This window comes from Moschus berezovskii, chromosome 8 (genome assembly GCF_049115385.1).
Source record: "Moschus berezovskii isolate FMDL1 chromosome 8, NW_MosBer_1.0, whole genome shotgun sequence".
Taxonomy (NCBI): Eukaryota; Metazoa; Chordata; class Mammalia; order Artiodactyla; family Moschidae; genus Moschus; species Moschus berezovskii.
The window spans coordinates 8,579,080-8,599,756 of NC_142467.1; the positions used below are offsets into that span (position 1 = coordinate 8,579,080).

At 39.7% G+C, this 20,677-nt stretch overlaps 1 protein-coding gene and 1 pseudogene across 2 annotated transcripts in view; both read left to right on the forward strand.

Moving 5' to 3' along the window:
- The window catches only part of GIN1 (gypsy retrotransposon integrase 1), a 30,163-nt gene extending 21,673 nt beyond the window's left edge, over nt 1–8,490 (forward strand). Inside the window, exon 8 of one of the 2 annotated variants that reach the window (XM_055429808.2) lies at nt 7,765–8,489. In XM_055429808.2, coding sequence (XP_055285783.1) covers nt 7,765–8,039 — 275 coding nt within the window. In that variant the 3' untranslated portion in view covers nt 8,040–8,489. Of the gene's footprint in view, nt 1–7,764 lie in introns of both variants that reach the window. The other variant, XM_088838442.1, reaches the window with a different exon arrangement.
- A 9,523-nt stretch (nt 8,491–18,013) lies between these two features.
- On the forward strand, nt 18,014–18,890 carry LOC129558558 (large ribosomal subunit protein uL18 pseudogene; annotated as a pseudogene).
- The last annotated feature ends 1,787 nt before the right edge of the window (nt 18,891–20,677 follow it).

The window sequence follows — 20,677 nt, forward strand, 5'->3', positions numbered from 1 at the left end:
ACTTATCTTGGACCATTCCAACTCAGAAAGCTCCCAGTACCTTCATTCTCTGTTAAAAGAAGCACTTTTATTCCTTGTGCCTTCTCAGTTCTAAGCTACCCTTTATGATTTCTTCCTTCTGCAAGTTAAGTAGGAACGAAAGATTATAAGGTGCAGGTTGTCCTTTCTTCCGATTTTGCCCTCTAAATCTTTAGTGTTCAGGACTTGATTCCTTCTAATGTGTTAACCTTCCTAAATTAATGCAAAATCTCTGCTTAAAATGTTACTGCATCAGGATCTGTTTCACCATTTTGTAACTTGCTCTTGCCAAAGAATTTCTTAAGGAGACCTAACATTCTGCTACGACTGAATATTTCAGAACCCAGCTGAATAGAACAATTTCTAAACAGAAGCATTACAATTTTTAGTTCATGCTTAAATTCTCTACAGATTATTCTTCCAGTAATACAAAGGAAATTGCAAAATTAGTTCTAGTGTACATGTAAGGAACCCGAGATTGATGGGTAAAATTGTTTTTTCTCATTAATCAAAAGAAGTACTAATCCAGCTGAAGTCTGGTTCTTACTTACTCTGATCTGTTTTTGTGTGTTTCTTTTATTTGTAGAAATTCAAAACAAGTGTGATTTCTATCATCTTTTCCTTTAGTATCACTTGTTTTCCTGAAAATCTTCACCTCAAAAGTTGATTTTAAAGTCTTTAAACTAAATTTAAAGCAAATATAATGTCTCTGAGTAGTCATCCCATTCTTTTGACACAAATTTGAACATAGTGTAGCCAAAAGGACTATGAATTTGTCTGCATCGTTGCTCTTACCAGCCTCGAGATGTCATAACTGCATTAAAGCTCACCATCCAGAACAGAAGCTTCTGTTGCCAACTCCTCATCCATTCTTACCCAGAACATAACAGAGAGGGAGCACATTCAGTACTAGATCGACAGTGTTTCTCACTGCTGTTTTAAGCAGGCCTATGTGTCTGTCTGTCTAGTTCAGTTCCAGGCACCTTTTCAAGACTATTTTAACAAGAAATTTTATGCCATGCAATCGTGTCTCTTCATAATCATAGTGTTTTCCTTTGAGTGGAAAAATGTTATTGACTCCCCATTATTGTATGTGACATAGATTTTGAGTAATTTTGTTTTGACTGGGAATTATCGTGATCAGTATGTGTCTGCCTCCCCTAAAGGCCTTGCTCTCATTGCCCCTCACAGCTTGTGAAATGGTTTTTATTCTTTAATAAGTTTCCCATTGCTGCCATAACAATTTACCACAAATTTAATGGCTTAAAACAACACAAGCTTACTGTTTCATAATTCTATGCTTAGAGATCTAGTGTAGACCTCAATGGGCTACAGTAAGGCATGGCAGGGCTGTGTTCCTTTCTGGAGGCTCAAGAGGGTGTTTTGTGCATTTTCCAGGTTCTAGAGGCTGTTCACATCACTTGATTTGTGGTCCTCTTCCTGTCTTAAAAGCCAGCAGTGGGGTAGAGTTCTCACATTACATCACTCCAGCCTCCTATTCTTCCTTCATCATCTGCGTTTCAGGACACCTGTGCTTGGGCCCATCCTGATAATCCAAGATATCCTCTTTATTTTAAGGTTGATTGGTCGGTTGGTTAGCATCCTTAATTCCCTCACTACTCTAATCCTCCTTTACCATGTTAGGTAACGTAATCACAACGTTCATGAATTAGTATATAGCTACCAGTAGGGGTCCACTATTCTGCCTAACAGGAGAAGGAAATGGCAGCCCACTCCAGTATCCTCGCCTAGAGAATCCCGTGCACAGAGGAGCCTGGTGGGCTGCAGTCTCTGGGGTCACACAGAGTCGGACGCGACTTAGCAGCAGCAGCAGCATTCTACCTAACACAGTTATGGTCTGCACTCACAACAGAAAACAGAGCTTAGTCCCTATATTAAATAAAGCTTGACTTTATTGTTAACGCACAGTCATCTGTTGGTATCCACAGGGAATCAGTTCCAGGACCCCTGTGGATACCAAAAGCCACCCGTGCCCAGGTCCCTTGTATGAAGTGGCCCTGTTCTCCCCGACCTGCACATCCATGGTGCAGACCCTGCGGTATGAACAACTGTAGTTCCTGCACAGCGCCTCCTTCTGACCTCTTAGTTCAGTTCAGTTCAGTTCAGTTCAGTCGCTCAGTAAGAATCACTCAGTTCTCTTAGTTTATCTACTGTAATAATTAAATAGTATCAAACTACAGTTATTTATTTTATCATGAGAAAAGTACTAGTATGGAAACACATTGTACTAGTTTTAGGATATCAGACCATGTATAGGACTAGTCAAGACACTCATTTCAGAATGAGAAAATTGTCCTGAAACCTTACACTTTTTCTATTTGAAAAAATAAGTTAATCCAAATCACTGAGACTTTTCTGAGGCCTTGGTTTTAATATGTGGTTTTAATTTTTCTCCTTAGGTAAATGTTAATATTCTTATCTCACTTTGTTTTTTACTCTAAGACTAAATATCCCTATGTCAAAACTGGTTTTGACAGCAGTATGTCAAAACTGCTGATAAACCTTCCTGACATGTCTTGAAAATACCTCTCCTGAGAAACTAAAGACTTAATCAGTCAGTCTGGTCAAAACTGAAATAATGCTCTCATCAAGCATTTATATTAGTAACTCAATCAATAGAATGAGGAAATAAAAATTAAGTAAATTCTATCATGTAATGTGACTGAGTAAACTAGTCCTTTAATATGGTTTTATCTCTCTTTATATTGGGAGCAAAAACTTATCTTGTTCTTTTCTTTATCCATAACTCAGGATTATTCTAGATTAGTACTTTCTAATATATAATGAAAAACTATGTAATATATAATTTAAAATTTTTTAGTAACCATGTTAAAAAAAGTAGGTGAAAATAATTTTAGTAATCTATTTTATGATAATCCAATATATCTAAAATAGTATTATTTCAGCATTCATGTAAGCCTCAAAAATCTCTTTCTGATAAATCTTTGGTAATCTTTTTTGAAGTTAAAGAACATTTCTGTTGGCTGTACTAGATTTAGAACAAAGTAGGATGAAAACATATTTGACCTTTCCAAATGAATGAGAATTGTTTTCTCTGTACAAAGGCAACTTGAAATCTCCAGAGTAATTTCCCATTGCTTATAGAGTAACTTGTGTAGACTTTGCTGAGTATAATCCCTATTCGCTGCAGTTTTGTCACACTCAGTTCAGTTCAGTTGCTAGTCGTGTCCGACTCTTTGCAACCTCATGAATCACAGCACGCCAGACCTCCCTGTCCATCACCAACTCCCGGAGTTCACTCAAAATCATGTCCACAGAGTTGGTGATGCCATCCAGCCATCTCATTCTCTGTCGTCCCCTTCTCCTCCTGCCCCCAATCCCTCCCAGCATCAGAGTCTTTTCCAGTGAGACAACTCTTTGCATGAGGTGGCCAAAGTATTGGAGTTTCAGCCTCAGCATAGGTTTTTCAATGAACAGCTAGGACTGGTCTGCTTTAGGATGGACTGGTTGGATCTCCTTGCAGTACAAGGGACTCTCAAGAGTCTTCTCCAACACCACAGTTCAAAAGCATCAATTCTTCGGCGATCAGCTTTCTTCACAGTCCAATTCTCACATCCATACATGACTACGGGAAAAACCATAGCCTTGACTAGACGGACCTTTGATGGCAAAGTAATGTCTCTGCTTTTTAATATGCTGTCTAGGTTGGTCGTAACTTTCCTTCCAAGGAGTAAGTGTCTTTTAATTTCATGGCTGCAGTCAGCATCTGCAGTGATTTTGAAGCCCAAAAAAATAAAGTCTGACACTGTTTCCACTGTTTCCCCATCTATTTCCCAAGAAGTGATGGGACCAGATGCCATGATCTTTGTTTTCTGAATGTTGAGTTTTAAGCCAACTTTTTCACTCTCTTCTTTCACTTTCATCAAGAGGCTTTTTAGTTCCTCTTCACTTTCTGCCATAAGGGTGGTGTCATCTGCATATCTGAGGTTATTGATATTTCTCCCGGCAATCTTGATTCCAGCTTGTGCTTCTTCCAGCCCAGCGTTCCTCATGATGTACTCTGCATATAAGTTAAATAAGCAGGGTGACAATATGCATCCTTGACGTACTCCTTTTCCTATTTGGAACCAGTCTGTTCTTCCATGTCCAGTTCTAACTGTTGCTCCTGACCTGTATATAGGTTTCTCAGGAGGCAGGTCAGGTGGTCTGGTATTCCCACTCTTTCAGAATTTTCCACAATTTATTGTGATCCACACAGTCAAAGGCTTTGGCATAGTCAATAAAGCAGAAAACAGATGTTTTTCTGGAACTCTCTTGCTTTTTCCATGATCCAGTGGATGTTGGCAATTTGATCTCTGGTGCCTCTGCCTTTTCTAAATCCAGCTTGAACATCTAGAAGTTCACGGTTCACGTATTGCTGAAGCCTGGCTTGGAGAATTTTGAGCATGACTTTACTAGCGTGTGAGATGAGTGCGATTGTGCAATAGTTTCAGCATTCTTTGGCATTGCCTTTCTTTGGGATTGGAATGAAAACTGACCTTTTCCAGTCCTGTGGCCACTTCTGAGTTTTCCAAATTTGCTGGCACTAAGTTACTTTAAAGCTTACTTAAAAGAAAGTGTGTGTATATGTTCAGATATATTTATTGGTTACTTATATAAGGAAGTTCTCCTCTTTTACAAACAAGTGAGGTTGGTCAAGCCCTTTTGTTTCAAAGTCTGTGTAACTAGGAGGTGCTTACACTCAAGGTCCTTGAATGCATTTTCAGGAAATCAAAGGGATAACTTCTAAAAACTTTACATCTATCCATAGCTTCCCTCTTGATACTTGTTTACTGGACATATTTTTCTATAGTAGACCTGCTTTATATGTATGGAAAAACATTTTGAGATAGAAAACTTCCTTCATCAAAGATCTCTGCAAAGATCCAATTTGGAAATATTTAAAATGCTTACAGTAACTGCTCTCACTAATACATTGTGGCATTGTACCCTGAACCTATGAAATTCTCCATGACTTATTAGAAAAATTTCATCAGCAACATTTTTACCCTACCTAACCTTTCAAGTTCTTTTACATGACTACCTAGCTTTCTCTGATATTAACAGACTAATAGCAAACTTTGATAGTGAACCTCTAGCAACATATTGTAAAGGTGTTTCAATTTCGCTGATCCTTTTTTCCTCTTTCCTGCTACTATTGAGCATAGCATGGGTTGCATGATTTTTTTTTTTTTTATCTTTCAGAATTGTTCTCTTGTTCAGTATTTCATTGCCTACTAACATAGAAAAATCATTTGATATCACCTTCAATTATCCATACTTTTAGTTTCATCATAACTTTGTATCTTAATAGCATTTTCAATGTAATTACTGCTTTTGCATTAATATGAATTGGTGAGGTTAAACTTAGAAAACCTCTCAAAACTAAAATACCAGATACATTTTCCCTAATGAAGAAGTAAATGGGCAAAACTAAATGTCCATACAAGCCCAAGTCTGCTTACACCACCTGTTAGGAAAGAGCATAGCTTTAATCTTTTGATGTTTGTAAATTTAAAGTTCATAAATATGTGACTTACAGGGCTGGAATAGATTCAATTAGCTTTTCACATATTCAGTTCAGTTCAGTTCAGTCGCTCAGTCGTGTCCGACTCTCTGCGATGCCGTGGACTGCAGCACACCAGGCCTCCCTGTCCATTGCCAACTCCTAGAGTTTACTCAAACTCGTATCCATTGAGTCGGATGCCATCTAACCATCTCATCCTCTGTCATACTCTTCTCCTCCGCCTTCAGTCTTTCCCAGCATCAGGATCTTTTCAAATGAGTCGGCTTTTCACATCAGGTGGCCAAAATATTGGAGTTTCAGCTTCAGCATCAGTCCTTCCAATATTATTATGAGGATAAGTATGGTGGAATCGTGTTCTGGGATATATTAGCACATTTATCGGCTCTGAGAAACTTTCATTGATCTCTAGTCTAAATGAGCTATTAATGTTCCTTTTGCTCTTTCTTTAACTTAAAATTTGAGGGTTCTTTAAGCTATTAAAATCTTTAAGAGATTCTGTTAATGTTTTGGGAGAAAATCCAGAAAGAGAAGACAGGGATCCAGGAAGCTAATCAGTGGTAGTGAAATAGTTCCTTGTTGTAATGAATTAGAGGAATTTTTTAATCTACATTCAGTTCAGTTTAGTTCAGTTGCTCAGTCGTGTCCGACTCTTTGCAACCCCACGAATCACAGCACGCCAGGCCTCCCTGTCCATCACCAACTCCCGGAGTTCACTCAAACTTATGTCCATCGAGTCGGTGATGCCATCCAGCCATCTCATTCTCTGTCGTCCCCTTCTCCTCCCGCCCCCAATCCTTCCCAGCATCAGAGTCTTTTCCAGTGAATCAACTCGTCGCATGAGGTGGCCAAAGTATTGTAGTTTCAGCTTTAGCATCAGTCCTTCCAATGAACACCCAGGATTGATCTCCTCCAGAATGGACTGGTTGGATCTCCTTGCAGTCCAAGGGACTCTCAAGAGTCTTCTCCAGCACCACAGTTCAAAACCATCAATTCTTTGGCGATCAGCTTTCTTCACAGTCCAACTCTCACATCCATACATGACTACGGGAAAAACCATAGCCTTGACTAGACGGACCTTTGATGGCAAAGTAATGTCTCTGCTTTTTAATATGCTGTCTAGGTTGGTCGTAACTTTCCTTCCAAGGAGTAAGTGTCTTTTAATTTCATGGCTGCAGTCAGCATCCGCAGTGATTTTTGGAGCCCTTTGTTTATAAAGATTCTGCTGCTTTGCCATCTGTTTAACCCTCATTTTAAGCATTTTTTCCCTCTAAGAGTGAAGATAAATTTGCTGAAAATAGAATAAAATACTGACAAGGAATTTTCCTTGTCAGTATTTTATTATAGATTTCGATACACCTTGAAAGTTCATGAGCATTTTAATATTAAATTAGACTTCAGTAAGCTAATTAACCTAATCCATTGTAGCCTGCCTACTTGCACATACCTCTTATATAAACCTGATTCTAGGAACTCTATCTTCATTGTAGCTTATCACTTCATAGTGTGACAATTTGATGTTATTGTCCTAATATGAACTTTATAAAGATTAAAGAATTATCTAAAGTTGTAAATATAAGGATTTAACAATTCCATTTGTTAAAGTATCGTTCAGGACCCCATAAATGCATCCAGAAATGCTTTGAGATATATATTAAGGGTATCATCAACATCAAAAATATAGTTTATAACTTTTGTTTTTAACCTATATCATGATTCTCAGCCCTTTCCACCCCCTCACTTACACCTACTAAAGACAGATCAAGAGAATACTCTGTAATGACCTACAGGGAAAAGAACCCCCCAAAAGTTGGATATATGTATATGTTTATAACACATTCACTTTGCTGTACACCTGAAACTAACACAACATTGTAAATCAATTGTACCACAGTAAAAAAAAAAATTTTAATTTGTAAAGAAAAACAACATCCCTTTATATTATTCCTATTTAAAAAAAAAAGTCTGGCTCTCTTAATTCCTTGATCTCTCCTGAGTTCTGTATGTATGAACCATCAAATTCATATATCATTTTATTCATTCTTCGACATGTACTTATTTAGGAGATATGAGAACCCACCAGAAATTAATCTTGATAGTTAATTTGTATTACTTGGGATTTTATTCCTTATTTTATATTATTTTGTTTTAAAGTGGTTTAATTATAGTTCTAAAAGGCAAACTTGTGTTCCTTCTTTCAGATAGTCTCCATCTCTTACATGGTTCAGTAGTGGCGGATCATGACTATGTTGGAATGCCTGAGCTTCCAGTTGGAGCATACCAAGCAAGTATTCTGGTGGAAGATGCGGCTATTGGAGTAGTCAGCAGTGAGTTACTGACGTCAAGCAAGGATCGTGAACTATTAGAATACAGAAATGCCAAAATCTCTCCACTGATGGAAGATCATAATGCTCTTGAAAAGCAAACTTTTAGTCTCTTGGACTCTTCAAACCAAGTCCTTGAGTACTTAACTTAGTAAACACAAAAATTCCTTTAAAGTGCTGTTTAGAGAATATATCACCTTGAATCTTATCTTTTCCATTCAAAAAGATTACATAGAAAAAGTATCTTGACAAACTCTTAATGACTAAATCCTGAAGGTTTCTTTAATTTCTCTGAAGTTGTTCTTCATTTGAATGTCAGTGCATATATATATATATATATATATATATATATATACAGACACACACACACATATATGTGTATGTATATATTTAGGGAAAGGAAGCATGTAATATATGGATATTATTTTTTCTTCTACAAACACAACAGGCAAAGCATGCTTGCTTCTTAGGAAGTAAACTAAATTCCAACTCAAAACTTTGGTATTGTTACCATGTTTTCAGTTTCAATTTTTTTTTTAACATTACCCCCTTTTAAAAACTGTTTGAACTACCTGGAACTGCATTAATAAATATTTATTGAATGTGTTAAATGAAACCTATTCCTGTGTCATTGAAGCATCTAAAAATATTGTAGTTGCTTAATGGGCTCCTACAGGTGTTCATTGGAAGGACTAATGCTAAAGCTGAAACTCCAATACTTTGGCCACCTCATGCAAAGAGTTGACTCACTGGAAAAGACTCTGATGTTGGGAGGGATTGGGGGCAGGAGGAGAAGGGGACGACAGAGAATGAGATGGCTGGATGGCATCACTGACTCGATGGACATGAGTTTGAATGAACTCTGGGAGTTGGTGATGGACAGGGAGGCCTGGTGTGCTGTGATTCATGGGGTCGCAAAGAGTCGGACATGACTGAGCGACTGAACTGAACTGAACAGCGTATTGGTAAGTTCACCTTGTTAGATAGGCTAAGGATTAGGATCTGAAACTACATAATGGCTTGAAAATGTGTGTATTTCCATAGTATATATTAAAGTCAAAAGCATCAATTAATTTTTTTCTGTAGTTTTAAAAAAGTAAATTATAAAATAACCGATAAAAAGATTTTAAACTATAATTTCTATAATATTTACAACTTTGCTCAACAAATATTTGTTATAAAGCACTTTGAAGAATGTTGTGGGATACATAAAAGCTATGTGTGCCTTGTCCCCAAAAGACTTACAGTCTGGTAAGGAATATAGATCATACAAGCCACATACACAACAAATTGCCAACCTCTGCTAGATCATTGGAAAAGCAAGAGAGTTCCAAAGAAACATCCTCTTATACTTTCCTGACTATGCCAAAGCCTTTGACTGTGTGGATCACAACAAACTGTGGAAAATTCTGAAAGAGATGGGAATACCAGACCACCTGACCTGCCTCCTGAGAAATCTGTCTGCGGGTCAGGAAGCAACAGTTAGAACTGGACATGGAACAACAGACTGGTTCCAAATAGGGAAAGGAGTATGTCAAGGTTGTATATTGTCACCCTGCTTATTTAACTTATATGCAGAGTACATCATGAGAAATGCTGGGCTGGAAGAAGCCCAAGCTGGAATCAAGATGGCCGGAAGAAATATCAATAACCTCAGATATGTAGATGACACCACCTTTGTGGCAGAAAGTGAGGAAGAACTAAAGAGCCTCTTGATAAAGAGGAGAGTAAAAAAGTTGGCTTAAATCTCAACATTCAGAAAACTAAGATCATGGCATCTGGTCCCATCACTTCATGGCAAATGGAGAAGCAATGGAAACAGTGACAGACTTTATTTTGGGGGGCTCCAAAATCACTGCAGATGGTGACTGCAGCCATGAAATTAAAAGACGCTTAGTCCTTGGAAGAAAAGTTATGACCAACCTAGATAGCATATTAAAAAGCAGAGACATTACTTTGCCAGCAAAGGTCCATCTAGTCAAAGGTATGGTTTTTCCAGTAGTCATGTATGGATGTGAGAGTTGGACTATAAAGAAAGCTGAGCACTGAAGAACTGATGCTTTTGAAGTGTGGTGCTGGAGAAGACTCTTGAGAGTCCCTTGGACTGCAAGGAGATCTAACCAGTCCATCCTAAAGGAAATCAGTCCTGGGTGTTCATTGGAGGGACTGATGCTGAAGCTGAAACTCCAATACTGTGACCACCTGATGCAAAGAACTGACTCACTGGAAAAGACCCTGATGCTGGGAAAGATTGAAGGCAGGAAGAGAAGGGGATGACAGAGGATGAGATGGTTGGATGGCATCACCAACTCAATGGACATGAGTTTGAGTAAACTCCAGGAGTTGGTAATGGACAGGGAGGCCTGTCGTGCTGCAGTCCATTGGGTCACAAAGAGTCAGACACGACTGAGCGACTGAACTGAATTGAAAAGGAAAAATGATTAGAGAAAAGAAATCAAAGACTTAATCTTATGTCACCAACCAAATAGATACCACATAGAATTCCACAAAGAACCCTTAAGGAAACATAGTTGTCTCAAACAGTGATTCCTGTCCTTCTCCCATTAGCAGAATAAAGTTGATGATGGAGTCATACTGAACTCTGGTAAAAAGTGGTCAAGTTTCCTCTAAACTCACATGAAGTGAAATTTTTTTTCAATATCTGAGTAAATCTTTTTCCACTGTAACAGGGTAATTAGTAATGAGTCATTTTAGAATTACAGTTTCTAAACCTTTTTTTTTCTTTTAGAATTCTGCCTCCCCTAAATACTTTATGAAACAGACCTTCATCCTGTGTGCACTGATCATATTGGGTCCCACTATACTCTGTCTACAAATCACCCCAAATTCTTAGTGGCTTGAAACAAGACTTTTACTTCTTAGCCGCCCTCTTGGTTCATTAAGGCTCCGTTTTCATCCTCACTCCAGGATGCAGGCTGAAAGAAATTGGCCTCTGGAGTACCCCCGTCACCGTGGCAAGGGAGAGCATGATGAACTGAGCACCGGCTGTGAAAAGACTTGGACGTTCTTACTGACCTCACAGTGCTCAAACCCAGTCACGTACTGCTAATGGGTACAGGTTCTTTTTGTAGTGATAGCAGTGTTCTAAAGCTAATGGTGATGGGTATGTAACTGAAAATACTAAGATCCACTGAATCGTATACTTTAAAAAGCTGAGTTTTATGAGAGTTATATCTCAATACAATTGTGTAAGAGTCTAAACAAAAGTTTAAAAAACAAACAAAACCTAGCCACCGAGCCATGCCTAATACAGTCCTATTGTATGCCTTGGAAGGAGGAAAACTAGGGTATTGGTGGATTGCGGCAATGACTGCCAAAACTCATCTTTTTTGAAGATTTTATTAAAGGCCATTTATGCTGAAAGTTACTTTATTTCCTGATAGTGAATATAAGCTGTTCAAATAAAAATGCTGATTTTATTACTTCAATCTCAGAATTTGAATGTAGATTCCAAATACAGATATTAAATAACCAAATACACAGGAAATACCTACAAATTAGATACATCCACATAATCTTATCCTAATGTTTACAAGGCCCTGTCAAAAGAGAAAATAGATTTTTACATCCCATATACCGAAATATTTAGAAGTGATAAATCAAGCTAATAAGCTATTCCTACGTCAGCAAATATGCCTCAAGCTTCCTCGAATTCTTGGACTTGTCCAGCCTGACACGAATAGGTGGCAAAGCAGGGGTAGCTGGCCTCAGAGCATCGTTTGTCTGCACTCTATCCTCCCCGAAAAATGACTTTGTGCCATCCCCTGCTGCACCTCTCCCCCACTGGAGGCCCTGCAGATGCACCTGCTGACCAGCCCAGCCTTTGGGGTGTGATCTCCGCCTCTGTCCATGGCCCCCCCAGGAGGGAGGCCTTTGAAGAGGTTCTCCAGGTGGGAAAGGGGCACATCCCTGAGACCTGTGAGCTTCTCACTCTATGTGGAGGGACACTGTCAAGGGGGACGGAGCACAGCCCTTAAGCCAAGAGCTCAGAGTGAGTCCCTCTTAGCAGGATTTCAGGGAATTGTTCTGTAAGCAGAGAGTAAAATTTTGACCAAAGAAATAGCAATGTCTTCATGAGGCTTGTATGCCACCTTGTGGTATTTTTATGAACACTTAAAAAGGTGCTATAGCAGGAAATGCTGAGTATACTAAAGAAAATTTTTTGAATGAAAGTAATTTCCTCACTTGAAACGTTGTTTTTAAATATCATAATTAACATTTCTAATATCACCATCTTTTAAAAAAGTAACTCATTAAGTTTTACAAAATAAAACTTACTAGTTATGAGATTCGTTCATACACTCAAGAAAGATATGTATTATGTCCACATACTGTTCTGGCACTAAGGATATTTCAGTGAGAAATCTCTCTGCCTTCCTAGAGCTTGAAGTCCAATAGGATAGTGAAACAGTGACCTGGAGTTCTTAATGAATACATTTCTTACTTAAATCCAATCTTAAAATCTCAATGGTAGCCTTTTGCATAGACATCTTGGTTGGGACCCTTACCTTAAGCCTCTTCCACTTATTTTTGACTGTGTAGAAAGTTCTAGTAATGTTTTGTTCAGAGGTCTGGAAAGAACTGGTGTCAGGAGCCAGCAAGGGAAATCCTACCCGTGGCAGAGGTCAATTGGGGAAGAGGCCTGACGGGCAAAAGCTAATCAGGACTCGAGGAACCCCCTGGACTTACCCCAAGCATCTACCCCAAAGAAAACCGGAGTCTGACTGCCTTACTATCTTACGTCTCTTACCAAGTCCTCTAATACTTACGGGGGCTTCCCCCCAACCACCTTTCTCTGAAAACATTAATTCAGAGCTGTAGTTAAAAAGTTCTCCTCAGCTTAATAGGAGTGTTCCAATCCAAGCCCCTCTGATAGCTTTCTAACTTGCCTGACAAGTTTGTCTGGGCTCTTAAAACTATGAATGTGACTGTTTACAGCCTCCCAGCCATGCAAGGACAAAAAGCCTAATATTCTAAATACAGGAATCTGTTGAAGAAGTTAAAGTCATTAGAATAGTACTAAAAAAGATTTCATTGGTGAATCAATGCTTGCTGCAAAGTTTCCATATTTTCTATTGTATCCTTGGAAATATTTTAATCACATATAGAGAAAATAAGTAGTAGCCTTTGATTTAACCACATCAGATCTTGTTAATAAATTCCTTTCTTGTTTCTCACTACACCCTTGCTTTATAGGAATGAAACTTTGTCATGTGTCTTTGGAGAATAGCGCCTGACTTTAGGAAAATCATCTTGAAAGAATATAAGCCTTTTTCTAGCTAACTAACCTTTGTTAGTTAGGAGAAGGCAATGGCAAGCCACTCCAGTACTCTTGCCTAGAAAATCCCATGGACGGGGGAGCCTGGTGGGTTGCAGTCCATGGGGTCGCTACGAGTCTGACGTGGCTGAGCGACTTCACTTTCACTTTTCACTTTCACACATTGGAGAAGGAAATGGCAACCCACTCCAGTGTTCTTGCCTGGAGAATCCCAGGGACGGGGGAGCCTGGTGGGCTTCCATCTATGGGGTCACGCAGAGTTGGACACGACTGAAGTGACTTAGCAGCAGCAACCTTTGTTAGGAGAGAGGGCCATAAACTGTTAGCAGGCCTCCTGGCCAGAAGATGATGTAAACCACCTAAAACTTTTGTATATCATGAGACATACAAAAATAAGCCCTGATCCTGATAAGGGTCAAGACTGCTGACCCCGCGTGATTTTGGCGTGACTCTATACCTCCCTTTCTCTATTTTTTATGTGCACAACTTAGGGTATAAAAGCAGCACTGGAAAATAAAGTTTTGGGCCTTGCTCACTGAAGCTTGGTCTCCCCGTGTCATTTTTTCTCTCTTTCCATCCTTTTCTCTATTCTCCTTTTTCTGGTTGAGATCCTTGGAGCGCTGGGCCCTCTGCATTTACTTATCTGCCTGGGTTTCTAAGACCCACTCGAGGGGGTGCCCTGGTGGGGTGCCTCCAGTGATTCGAGAGGGCGCCTGCGGCCTACGTAAACAGAGAAACCCCGTGCTGGGGTTTTATTGGTTTCCTGCGTAAACCAAGGAATTATCAGCCTCTGTCTCTCTCTCTCTTTCTCTCTCTCTCACTGACGCCGACGCCGTTCATCCCGAGGATACCCTGGGCCATATCGAGGCAGGTCCCCGATAAACTGGGCCATTTCCAGTTGGAGTTTCTAATCATGATGATGAGTAATTAAACACCAAAATAAGCATTTAAGAAACAAAATTTTTTTTTCAAACTTTTATTTTCCACAGATGAATTTGTGATTGAGAGGGCAATGCCAGCTTTGTGCATTACAATTAAACAAGCAAAGGTCAGTTCAATGCCATCAAATGAAAAAGTACATTGGTTGCTTGCCCAGAGTGTGAGGACCAGATGGACGGATTCTCCCGCTTCAGCTGACCCCTCTCTGTCCTCCTCGCCCCCATGAGCACTACTTCCTGTGTGCTCACACAAAACCCATTCAAAAGGTAAGGAGCGCTGGGCCCAGCGGACTTCCCTCATCTGACCACCTCACTGTCCACACTTTGCAGGTCCTTGCCAAGAGCACATGGTGAGGAGAGCCATTTCCTTGGGCCGCCAGGGAGCTAGATGAGATCAGAGAGCCAGTGACACCTTCGCTCACTCCTCTCCGCATCCCAGTAGAGCGTCTGTGAGTTCTGCTAAGAGGTCCCAGGAAATGAAGAACAGAAGAGAAACTAAAGGGAAGGGAGCCTGACCTCACCCCTTCCTGTGTATTATTTTGAAGGAGAAGTGAAGAGAAAAGTACTCAATGGAATGGTTCTTCCAGTATGCTTTCCTACTGCACTGTAACACGTAATCTATAGTCTCTGGGTTTCTGTGCTTTTGCTCTTTTCCTTTACATATATAAATATATATATACACATACTTATATATATAATTAATTAAAACGTGGTAAATACACAGTGATGAAACCATCATAGTGGTGGTTTATGTGACTTAGTTATAGCTAGAAGCAAGTCAGCAGCAAATCCGCCTGAAGTATGAGAAGAGGACTTACAGTGAATCCTCACTGATCACCAACTATGTTAATAATCACCCATTTTACCTGAGGTAAAAAGGTAATGACTTATTTTTATTTAACATTAAAAAACCATAAAATCCAGAAAATATAAAAACTCCTATAACTCAATACACAAAAAGAACCCAATTTAAAAATGGGGAAAAGATTTGATTATACATTTTCTCAAAGAAAAATATGCAAATAAGATACTATGTCACACTGATTAGAATGGCTGTGATAGTTTTTAAAAAGAAAAAATAACAAGTGTTGATGACACAGTGTAGAGAAATTGCAGCCCTTGTACATTACTGATAGGAATGTAAAAGTATAAAACGGTTCAGTCACTACGGGAAACTGTTTCTTCCTCAAAAACCTAAACATAGACTTATCATATGACCCAGCAAGTCCTCTCCTAGGTTTATACCCAAAGAAACTGAAAACAGGCCCTGGAACAGATAATTGTATGCCAATGTTTACTGCAGTATTATCTAATAGTCAAAAGGTAGAAACAACCCAAGTGTCCCTGACAGATGAATGAGTAAAGAAAACGTGGTATATACACGCAATGGAATATTATTCAGCTATCAAAAGGAATGAAGTTCTGAATAATGCTACCACATGACTGACCCTTGAAGAAATTATGCAAAGTGAAATACGTCAAGTATAAATGGAAAAATATTGCATTAGTTCAGTTAAGTTCAGTCACTCAGTCATGTCCAGCTCTTTGCGACCCCATGAACTGGAGCATGCCAGGTCTCCCTGTCCATCACCATCTCTCGGAGTCCATCCAAACCCATGTCCATCAAGTTGGTGATGTCATCCAACCATCTTATCCTCTGTCGTCCCCTTCTCCTCCTGCCCTCAATCTTTCCCAGCATCAGGGTCTTTTCAAATGAGTCAACTCTGCATGAGGTGGCCAAAGTATTGGAGTTTCAGCTTCAACGTCAGTCCCTCCAATGAATACCCAGGACTGATCTCCTTTAGGATGGACTGGTTGGATCTCCTTGCAGTCCAAGGGACTCTCAAGAGTCTTCTCCAACACCACAGTTCAAAAGCATCCATTCTTCAGTGCTTAGTTTTCTTTATGGTCCAACACTCACATCCACCCATGATTACTGGAAAAACCATAGCCTTGATTAAACGGACCTTTGTTGGCAAAGTAATGTCTCTGCTTTTTAATATGCTGTCTAGGTTGGTCATAGCTTTCCTTCCAAGGAGTAAGCGTCTTTTAATTTCATGGCTGCAGTCATCATCTGCAGTGATTTTGGAGCCCAGAAAAATAGTCAGCCACTGTGTCCATTGTTTTCCCGTCTATTTGCCATGAACGGATGGGACCAGATGCTATGATCTTAGTTTTCTGAATGTTGAGATTTAAACTAACTTTTTCACTCTCCTCTTTCATCAAGAGGCTCTTTAGTTCTTCCTCACTTTCTGCCACAAGGGTGGTATCATCTACATATCTGAGGTTATTGATATTTCTCCCGGCAATCTTGATTCTAGCTTGTGCTTCCTCCAGCCCAGCGTTTCTCATGATGTACTCTGCATATAAGTTAAATAAGCAGGGTGACAATATAAAACCTTGACATACTCCTTTTCCTATTTGGAACCAGTCTGTTGTTCCGTGTCCAGTTCTAACTGTTGCTTCCTGACCTGCATACATGATTCCACCTATATGAAATATCCAAAACAAGCAAATCCATAGAGATAGAAAGTAGATTAAGTGTTTACCAGGGCTTAGGGGAGAGGAAATGGGGAGTTAATGCTTAATGGCTACAAAGTTTCTGGTTGAAGTAACAAAGATGTTTGGGAATAGTGGTGATGACTGCACCACACTGAGAGTGTCATCAATGTCACTTAACCACAATGGTGAAAATGGCAACTTTCATCTTATCTCTATTTTGCCACAATTTAGAAAGATTAATAATGTAATATGTCAAAAACTATTGACTTATTCACTTAGGTGAATTGTATGATATGAGTTATATCTTAATAAAGTTGTTTTTAAAAGGTCATGGGATACAGCTTAAATTGTGCTTAGATGAAAATTTATGACCGTATATACTCAGAATTGATGCTTTTGAACTGTGGTGTTGGAGAAGACTCTTGAGAGTAACTTGGGCTGCAAGGAGATCCAACCAGTCCATTCTAAAGGAGATCAGTCCTGAATATTCATTAGAAGGACTGATGCTGAAGCTGAAACTCCAATACTTTGGCCACTTGATGCAAAGAGCTGACTTACTGGAAAAGAATGATGCTGGGAAAGATTGAGGGCAGGAGAAGGGGACGACAGAGGATGAGATGGCTGGATGGCATCACCAACTCAGTGGACATGAGTTTGAGTAAACTCCAGGAGTTGGTGATGGACAGGGAGGCCTGGCGTGATGCAGTCCATGGGGTCACAAAGAGTCAGACACGACTGAGTGACTGAACTGAACTGGGAAAGATTGAAGGCAGGAGGAGAAGGGGACGACAGAGGATGACATCACTAAGTCAATGGGCATGAGTTTGAGCAAGCTCTGAGAGTTGGTGATGGACTGGGAGGCCTGGTGTGCTCCATCCAGTTCACGGGGTCGCAAAGAGTAGGACATGACTGAGCAACTGAACCGAAGTGACATACTTGCTTACATTGGAGAAAATAAAGTTTACAAAGTAATGAGCTAAGCATCCAATTTAATGTGGTATAAAAAGAATAAGTGACCAAGCCTAAAGAAAACAAGGTATGAAATCATTAACATAATAGAAATGAATGAAATAGAAAATGTTTATAATGACAGGATGAACTGAACCAAAAGTTGCTGTTTTGAAGACACTAATAAATTGAGACAAATCTAGCAAGTTCTAATTTTAAAAGTAAAAGGAGAATTTATAAATACAAAATATTATAAAAGGGTCAGAATGCCATATAATGAAGATATTTAAGAGACAAATGATATTATATCTTAATCCTGATAACTTCAAAATCTTAATAAAATTGATAAATTCTAGAAAAATGTAATCTGCAAATGTGGTTCAAGGAGAAATAAGCCAGCTCTTTGGCAAGCCATGAACCCCAGGCTCTGTTCCACAGCATGGGGTTTGTTGAAGTTGTCAAGAATAAAGCCTACTTCAAGAGATACCACTGAAATTTAGAGGACTGCAAGAGGGCAAAAGTGATGACTATACTCAGAAATGATTGGTAATCCAAGATAAAAATAAGTACAACACACTCAAATACAGAATGACAGTTCATGTAACCAACCAAGGTATCATTTGTCAGCTTACTTACACCAGTCTGAAAGGAGATATGATATGCAGCTTATGCTCACGAACTCCCAAAATAAGGTGTGATGGTTGGCCTGACAAATAACCCTGCAGCATATTGTACTGGCCTGCAGGCTGCTTAATAGGCTTGGTATCAGCAAGATTTATGAAGGCCAAGTCGAGGTGAGGTGACTGTAGATGAATACAGCGTAGAAAGCCCTGGTGGTCAACCAGGTGCCTGCACCTGTTATTTGGATGCAAGGCTTGCCAGGTCTACTACTGGAAATAAAGTTGGGGACCCTCCAAGGAGTTGTCAATGGAGGCTTGTCTATCCCTCACAGAACCACATGATTCCCTGGTTATGATTCAGGAAGCAAAGAATTCAGTGCTGAGGTTCCCTGAAAGCACACCACGGAGTAAAACATGGCAAATTACATGCACAGCTTGACTGAAGAAGATGAGGATGCTTATAAGAAACAATTTTCTCAGTATCGAAAGGACACTGTAACTCCAGACATGATGGAGGAGGTGTATAAGAAAGCTCATGCTGCAATACAAGAGAATCCAGTGGATGAAAAGAAGCCTAGGAAAGAAGCTGAAAAGAAGCGGAACCATCCCAAAATGTCACTTGCCCAGAAGAAAGACTGGGTAGCTTAGAAGAAGGCAGGCTTCTTTAGAGCTCAGAAACAGGTTGCTGAGAGTTAATACATGAAACCACAATTTTCTATGAAGATTTTTCAGATAAAGACAATAATAAACATATTGACCAAGCAAATAATAAGCCATGTGATTTTACCAAATATTTATAACAAAATTTAAGGAATACATAATTTTAATCTTACTCAAATTATTTTATGGTATAGAAACAGAAGTACCGCTCCTTATATCTTTGGCATGAGGGTAGCATAATCTTAAAATCTGAAAAAGACGGGATGAGAAAGGAAAATAACGGGTCATTCTCTCATGAATATGAATACAAAGATGTAAAAATAAATTATCAAACTGGCTCCAGTGACCTATAAAAATACACGTCATGACCAAACTAAGTGGATTCCCAAAATGCAAGTTTGATTTAATTAACAGCTGCATTTCTAAGAGAGCTGGCCAAAAAAGAGAAGAAATACACCCAATGTTTTAATGGAAGAAAATTTAAGGAACTGTTTAAAGATGAATAGAACCCACAATGAATGGCAGGACATCTGGTAACCAGAAATAGCCAGAAACCTCTAGGCCTGAGGGGGCAAAGGGTGGAAGTGCCCAATGAGAGATGAATTTATGGAAGAGAATTTAACCATCAGTGGTGGTCATCATAGAGAAAGGCAACCTCTGCCAGAACTGTACAAATCAGAACTGCGACGATCACTGTCAGAACTAACCCTCCGAGGGGACCACCCTCCCATCTCGGGCTAGTGCCTCTCATTTGTTGGCGCCCACCCCGTCCCCCAAGGGAAGTCAATGGCAGGGAGCTTGGGGTTGGGATGAAAGCAGTAAGGATCAGCCTCCTGGAGACCAGAGGTGAAAGGGCAGAGAACGGATGTGGGTGAGTGATTTGAGAAGAATCAGCAAAACCACATGATCAGATGTTAAAAAAAAAGAGGTCACGTAATCATCTAGTTAGGTGGCAAACATTTTCTGTAAAGGACTTAGCTAAATAGTAAATATTTTCCAGCTTTCCAGGCTATACATTCTGTTGGAATCACAAAATTCTGCCATTGTAGTAGAAGCAGTCATATATACATAGTAAACAGGGTGTGTCTGTTTTCCAGTAACATTCTATGTACCCCCCAACCCTGCAAAAAAATTGTGGACTGAATTCAGCCTGTGGGTCATAGTTTGTAGACCCTTTATCTAGTAGATGCAGAGAAAGTATTTGCTCAATGTTAACCATGTGAAATAAAAAATTCTTGGCAAACTCAGAAAGGCATTCCCTTATCCTGATAAAGTATCAGTTCTGCTCAGTCGCTCAGTCGTGTCTGACTCTTTGTGACCCCACGGACTGCAGCATGCCAGGCCTCCCTGTCCATCACCAACTCCCGGAGTTTACTCAAACTCATGTCCATTGAGTCGGTGATGCCATCCAACCATCTCATCCTCTGTCATCCCCTTCTCCTCCCACCTTCAATCTTTCCTAGCATCAGGGTCTTTTCAAATGAGTCAGCTCTTCACATCAGGTGACCCAAGTACTGGAGCTTCAACATCAGTCCTTCCAATGAATAGTCAGGACTGATTTCCTTTAGGATTGACTGACTGGATCTCCTTGCAATCCAAGGGACTCTCAAGAGTCTTCTCCAGCACCACAGTTCAAAAGCATCAATTCTTCGGTGCTCAGCTTTCTTTATAGTCCAACTCTCACATCCATACATGACTACTGGAAAATCCAAAGCTTTGACTAGACGGATCTTTGTTGAAATCTAGATACATGCATGTTTCAATGCCATTCTCCCAAATCATCCCACCCTCACCCTCTCCCATAGAGTCCCAAAGACTGTTCT